The sequence below is a fragment of the Oncorhynchus mykiss genome, chromosome 12, assembly GCF_057628025.1.
Source record: "Oncorhynchus mykiss isolate SJ-2025 chromosome 12, ASM5762802v1, whole genome shotgun sequence".
NCBI classification, from domain to species: Eukaryota; Metazoa; Chordata; class Actinopteri; order Salmoniformes; family Salmonidae; genus Oncorhynchus; species Oncorhynchus mykiss.
In genome coordinates this window covers 50,909,752-50,916,718 of record NC_143033.1, presented here as the reverse complement: position 1 = coordinate 50,916,718, position 6,967 = coordinate 50,909,752, and the positions used below count along the sequence as shown (strand labels likewise).

Below are 6,967 nucleotides of genomic sequence, written 5' to 3'. Positions count from 1 at the left end.
GATATTGTATAAATATGCAGCTTTATGCAAATACTAGGCACATTTTCTGTTTGTATTTAATTCTATTTCCCAGTTGAGGTTCATCATTTTCATTCACGGCAACAGATTAAGCCAAATATTAAGTCACAGCATGGGAGCGTATAAATATTTCTCAATTAAAACTCAGAAGACCATGCTACTGTATCAGCATTAAAAAAAATGCGTTGATGTGAAAAAATTGAAGAGACAGATGCTTGTTTGACAAGATACCAGACTCCTAGTCTACATCTTTTCCCTTCCAAGTTGTGTTTTTCCATCAATCAAAATCCAAGTGCTGTCGAGACTAGCGAGCCATGCCATGTCTCTTTTATTGATGAGATTGACTATTTTTCTGATGGTTTACAGGGGATGTCCTTACACGTCTCTGGTGTTCTCACTACATAAATACAAATGTCAAATAAATATTTCTACAACTTCACCAAATGTTGGGAGAAGATGATTTTAGGTGTTGTATCTAAATACACACTGTATACGAAGGAATCAAGTTTTACACTCTACATCCCCGATCTCTCTCTGTGTGTGTGTGTGTGTGTGTGTGTGTGTGTGTGTGTGTGTGTGTGTTTATATATAACAATGCTATAACAATGTTACACATTAGATAACGTTGTGGGAAATATCCTTCAATGCACAAGAATCTGAAAGATTACAAAGTGTCCCCTTTGTTAAAAACAAGTAACTCTATCCATGATGAGGTGTTAAAACGTCATGAATGGGCTAATGCCCAGCAGGTTCTTAGGTGATGTCTCTTTAAGAACTGTACCCTCTGCGGAAACAATTGTACAACCCCCAACAAGTCATTGAATCCGTCAATCACCGGTCGGCGCTCTTTGATGTTGGGAGTCCTCGCCTTGTCTTGAGCTCAAATGCACTATTTGTTGCTGCCTGGCTGCATTACATTCAACGTACAGGGCCGCTCCACAGCAGAGCAACTTTTGTTGAGTTTTATACTTTGGCCGTATCTGAGTGCAACAAACTTGGGAGGTTTAGGTTAATAGAAAGTTTCGTTTTTTTTTTTCTAAGGAGCGCACCGCTGATTAGGCTAGGACAATATTTTGTTATTTTCAAAGCAACATGCCTCAGCTCAGCAGCGGCGGAGGAGATGATCTTGGAGCGAACGATGAAATGATATCCTTTAAGGATGAAGGCGATCAAGATGAGAAAATTCAAGAAAACGCTTTCACAGAAAGGGACTTAGCTGACCTCAAGTCGTCTCTGGTGAATGAATCCGAGACGAATCAAAGTCCGAACGCAGCGGTAGGTACAAGAGAGATAGTTCTTATGCGCTGTTGGTAAGGTTGAAAGCGGTTGTTTAAGGGGTCTTGGTGTGAAACTTTTGTCGCCTGGCCTGTTCAAAGTTATTCTCAGGTTACTAATCTATGTCTACTGTCATTGCTTTGGACACTTTCAGGCGGTCAGACGGGGACAGCAAAACGAACACAGAGGTTATCAAGAGAAACACCGGGAGCATCTCGACGGCGGTAAGAACTAACGTTAACAAACTCGCATATTTCCAGACAGCAGCTGAAGTAGGCAAATTGCATCGCAGTGAGTGAAATACGTTCCCTGGGATTTCTGACAATATTGTGTGACCATGTATTCATTCCCTGGGCTACATGGGTTATGACATGGTAATAATGTTTCAAGTAACTTCATTCTGAAAGACCTAACTAAAACCAAAAGCATAATGTAGGCATAAGCTTTACGTTAGGTTTATTTCTTGCCAATTCTGTCAAAAATACAAATACATTTTTTGGGCTGTGCTGAACCTCAGGGCAGGTAAGTTAAACGCTATTTAAAGTTTATAAGGAGCTCTAGTTCAGTAGAAATGTTTGAATGTGATAAATCACCAAGATGTGTCCACTCATGCAATTACCTAAAAGGGAGTTGAAAAAAATATTCTGTGGATCAATTACCTTCTTTTTGGACAGCCTGTAAAGATGCATCACACATTTTGTTACCATCAACAGTCAAGACTTGCGAGATCAGTGGTTAGCCCACTGTGGTGTGTGACAAACAACAACAACAACAAGGGATGGTGGTTTGTCTGTTTTTGTGATTCAAGATTAGGGCTGTCACTTTGTCACACAAATATGTGACAGTAGTAAAAACAAGTCTGTAACCTAGAATCTGTCAAAGAACTCTCGGTCATTATTTGTTGAAAATACTTTTGCTTATTATACCAATTTTAACTACAGTAGGCAACAGCAACAAAAATGAAAGTCATTCGGAAGGTAAGTGAACATGAGAAAACATGTTATCTCACATTTTTTTGTTGTTGGTCTCACTCCACAGTTTCCAAACATCAAGATGGAGGAATGTACAAAACAGCGTATCCAGGGTACCCGTTTCTCATGCTGCCTGACCCATACATCCCAAACGGATCAATGTCCCCATCTGTAAGTCCACCTTCCACATCACAATGTCGAGTTCATCACTCTGTTTCATTATTATGGATTGTTATTCCAGGTCAGGTGCACGATCAGTTAAACGTCTATACCTGAAAGTCAAATTGCGAGGGCAACAAACTGTAAGGGAATGAGAAAGTCTGGGGAAAAAGGGATTCAAAGCCACGTGTACTCCAGTAGATTTTGATTTCTGTACTGCCATGGTATTACTCTGATATGAAGTATACATCCGCACCCTCATGCAAGTTTGAGTATCGCCTGAATCAGTAGATCAGAAAACAAAGTGTATTTTGCGCACACTTTTGTATGTTTTCTGTGTATTGGTATCTTATAACATTAAAGGGAACTATGCATCTTTGATGAGGTGAAGCACATTCTGTTAAATCTGCCGAAAACAGAAGAACAAAAACGCACATATTTGGCATGGCGTTTAATTATTATTTTTTAAAGCATACTTTTCGGTCTTCATTTCGGGTCATAACGTTTCTTTCATCAACACTCCAAGGGTTCTGAAAGAAACGCTCGCACATTCAGAAGCTCAAGTTTAAACGGGGTCCGGATAGGAGGCCTAGTCATGTTGCCACTCAAATGACCAAAAAGTATCAAGTGTGTGTTTTGTGTCTGTGTGTGTGTGAGACACCTAATTGTATACAGACCAAAAACAGTCTTCCATTTGTTAGGCCCCACGTAGTGGCTTTATATGCCTTCAAAATGCATCAGACATTTATAAAAAATAATGAACACATTTTATTGAGACGTTCTAAAGCTGTCATTATAAAATAAACACAATACTCTGAATTATTTTCAGCGTTACGCCCAGAAACGAATGTGTCGCTACCTCTTTCTTCTTATAAATCAATTCCCCCGTTTTATCCTTAAATGCCCCGCAGTGCAAAGCACATAGGTTCTAAAGATTGTTTTGGGAATAAAGGGCACTTTCTTCCTTTTGTGTCTGTATGTGTCTCCACGGCTCCACACAATGCTCACTTGTTGCTTCCCTTGTAATTACCCGGCAGCAATAGCAGTACTGTAGCTGCAGATCTATCTACCTGCCACTTCTGTCTATCTACCTGCCACTTCAAAAGGAAGGGAGGATGGTGTAGATGGTGATTATTGCATGGGACATGGCAGTGGGGCGCGAGGGGAAACAGGGCTGTGAATCCCCTTCTGTTTGGCCTACCAGTTCTGATGTTTACGTTGAACAAGGTGATGCCTGTCTTCACCTCGCCTCACCCAGAGGCAGGCACTCTGCTTCTATCTCAGCTCAGGCGCTCTATCGCCTCATTGTTTTAGCTGGGTTCATTTTGTCAGTTTTTGACTTGGCTGATGCCTATCTTTGTTATTTGTTTTGGTAGCAATTTGTGAATTTACCTCACGGGAAACAATGACAGAAATATTCTCTTTTCTTTCCATTTATTCTTGTCTGTTGAACTTTTGTTTAGGCATGTCAAATGACCTTGTTAAAACTCTAGACTATCCACAGGGTAACAATTCATTTTGTTAAAATATATAAGACTATTATAAGACTAGTATTCGACTATTGAAAGGAGAATTTGAATCCATTTTGTTACAAAATATGTACATTTCTTCAATTAGTTGAAATGCCTCACGAAACAGATTGTCTAATTAGCTGATTTTTTACCCCAGACAGTTGAATCGAACCCCTTATTGTTTTAGAATTAATGTTATTAACTCTTCAAAAGAATTTCACAAAAATCTATTCTCTTTACAGAAATCATTTTACAATGTCTAAAAAGAAAACACAAGGCTGGAAAGCGTGTTCCTTCTAAGCCGAACGGGTCCTAATACAATTACTACAGCGTCGTTTCATGGGACATGCCAGGGAATTATGTTCTGGCTGTAACATTAATGTAGATATCAGTTGTCCTTCCAGATACAGTGTCAAAAGAAGGCGATTTGAGACAATCCCAGATGCTTCACTAGATTTCCCTAGCTTTTCTGTGAACAAAGCTTCCTCCTGAGTGTGTAGCGGTGACGCGAGAAGGGTCAGGGTGTATGTAATGCTGTGGATTACCAGAAGACATTGTTTCATTTGAGGGGATCAGTAGAAGAGGGTCGTTTGAAGGAGCCAAACCCCTGCGGAGGAAGGGTTCTAAATGAGAGCCACCAGAATACACTCCTCCTGATCTGTCTATTTCTCTCCTCTCTCTCTCCCTCCTCATGGTATCCTCGCCACAATGCACTCCTCCTCATCTCCCCAGCCGTCTCTCTCAGCCCATCGTCTCGCTCTTCGAATCTCCTTTGCGATCACCCCTCTCCTTCTCTTCCTTACCTTCTGTCTCGCTTATATAAATACACTTGTTTTCTCTCCCCTTTTCTTCATTCCCTCTCCTCTTCTCCTTCTGCTCTCTATCCTCTTTCCTCTTTACTCCCCGTGTCACTCTCCTCTTTATCTCCCCTCCTCTTTCCTCTCCCTCTCTATCTCCTCCCTTTCTCTCCCTCTTCTCTCTGATGGCCTTGCATCCCGGCGGGTGGTGAGGCCCCGGGTGGAGGATGTTTGCGGTGGGCTGTGCTCATGGAGGGCTAGAATGTCAGGACAATCATCAGAGCCCAGAGAGCCTGTGATGTGGAAGATGTGGTTCACCGTGTGGATCACAGGCGCTAACATGTCTAGCGGACAGACTGGGGCGGCTGTAAATCATATCCCACTTACCCCTGTTCAATTAGAACAGTTCATCGCGGACGTGTTCACATCGTTTCTTCAATGTATTGAATCTTGAGCAAGTGAACATTATTAAAAGGCCAGCTCGTTGTTTCAAATATTTGATAGTGAATTTTCACAAATACTCTTAACTGAGCTTTTTGGTGTTCCGCTTAAATTCCGTCAGTCAACTTTTTGAGTATCGTCACACAGGAAACAGGATACAATCTTAAAAAAATAAAAAAAAAACTTTACCAGTTCAGCCCTCCCTCTCCGTATCTCTCCCTCTTTCTGTCTGTGGGTGTGCCTCTGCATTGCTTCTGTGCTGAACTATCTGTGCCTTAAGTGTTAGTCCTTCCCCAGATCAAGGGATTCATTACAAGCAAAGCCCAGGATCGCACGTCCCCAGATCACACATCCTTGTCTGGCATTGTGAAGTGCTGTTTACACTGGCTTGTTCAACTAGCCCCTAGTCCCTAGGTAAACAATAGCAGAACACTGATTTAGGCCCTGTAATCCCTGCATACAAGCCCATGGGCTGGGGCTCTGTGCCTCTGACTGACAACGATAAGAAACTGTGGTGCTGGATTATGCTCCGCTAAAGAAAAGCAGCTTTTCCCGGCCCTCGTGCGCGTGCGCGTGTGTGTGCGTGTGCGTAAAAACTCCTTGGAAATGTTTGACTGCCCCAAAACGGCTCCTTATTATGTAATTTAACATTTTAAGCATGAGATTATTGAAATGATCAAGGATGATGGTGGCGGTCTGGCAGAGTAGCCGAATGAAAATCAAATCAAATCTAACTTTATTTGTCACATGTGCCGAATACAGCAAGTGTAGACCTTACCGTGAAATGCTTCCTTACAAGCCCATAACCGACGGTACGGATGTACATATAGATGTATGGACCGCAGTAGAACATTCAGAGAAAGCCGTGTCAGTCAGAGAATGTTTAGGACAGCAGGAAATGACAGAGAGGCTGCAGATTTAAATACAAATGATGATAAGGGGCCCTCATCCTCAGCTCTTTGAAGTGGTTGGCTATAAAGAAGCCTCGAGAGAAAATGTGTACAAGCCTATTTTAAGAGGCGGAAACATTTAGAAAATATAAGAAACCTGTTGAATCCCCTGAGGCGTTTATAGCTGTAATTATTAATGCACTTATTTCCTTGTTCCTCCCCACAGCAAATTTTGAGTCCATTTAAAGAGCTCTCCTGAAAGGTGGATGTTCCAGCATCTGCTGCAGAGGTTTCTCTTTCATAGTCTTTGACTCAAAATCACAGTTTCAATGACTAACATGGTTTATAACTCCGCCTCTTTTTTTTTTTTACAAGAGTGCTACTCACGAATCTGAGAGAGTCTCAGTTGGAAGTGAGCGTCTCTAATAAACCCTCCTCTTTAGTCTACTAGAGGCTTCCGCCATGAGCCGCTCGGTCCTTCTTTGGGTCCCTGTTTCTATTTGTCTGCGAGGTCTTTACAGTTGGGGTGTGTGTGGGGGGGGGGGGGGGGGGTGAAGAGATGTTGCACCCAGGTGACTCACTGGCTGACGGGAGCAAACCAAACGGAGGCTCAATTGCTGTTGTTGACAGCCCAGATGCTCAGGAGGATGATTATCACACAGGCCGGCACAGCACAGGGGGGTTTAAATAGAACGTCTTCCTTCCTAGTCTCCACCTTGCAAGCAGGACTAAATATAGGCCTCGGGAACATGCGGTAACCTGCTTTGTACACCTTTGATGTGTAATTATCGAATCGTTGACTTTTCCAAATTCCAATCCGGGGCTGAGGTACCCCGTGTTACTAGGACACTGTAGTTGTAGACAGGTTCATATTGCTTCCTGTTGACCTACCTGAAAATAAATGA

The 6,967-nt window shown here is 42.2% G+C and overlaps 1 protein-coding gene across 16 annotated transcripts in view; it reads left to right on the top strand.

Annotated features, from left to right (window-relative positions):
* The first annotated feature begins 782 nt into the window (after nt 1–782).
* LOC110537729 (transcription factor 7-like 2) overlaps nt 783–6,967 on the top strand; it is a 69,362-nt gene continuing 63,177 nt past the window's right edge. For all 16 annotated transcript variants that reach the window (XM_090192732.1, XM_090192735.1, XM_021624067.3 and 13 more), the window contains exons 1-3: nt 783–1,293; nt 1,448–1,517; nt 2,332–2,435. In XM_090192732.1, the coding sequence (XP_090048858.1) occupies nt 1,111–1,293; nt 1,448–1,517; nt 2,332–2,435 (357 nt within the window). In that variant the 5' untranslated portion in view covers nt 783–1,110. The remainder of the gene's footprint in view (nt 1,294–1,447; nt 1,518–2,331; nt 2,436–6,967) is intronic.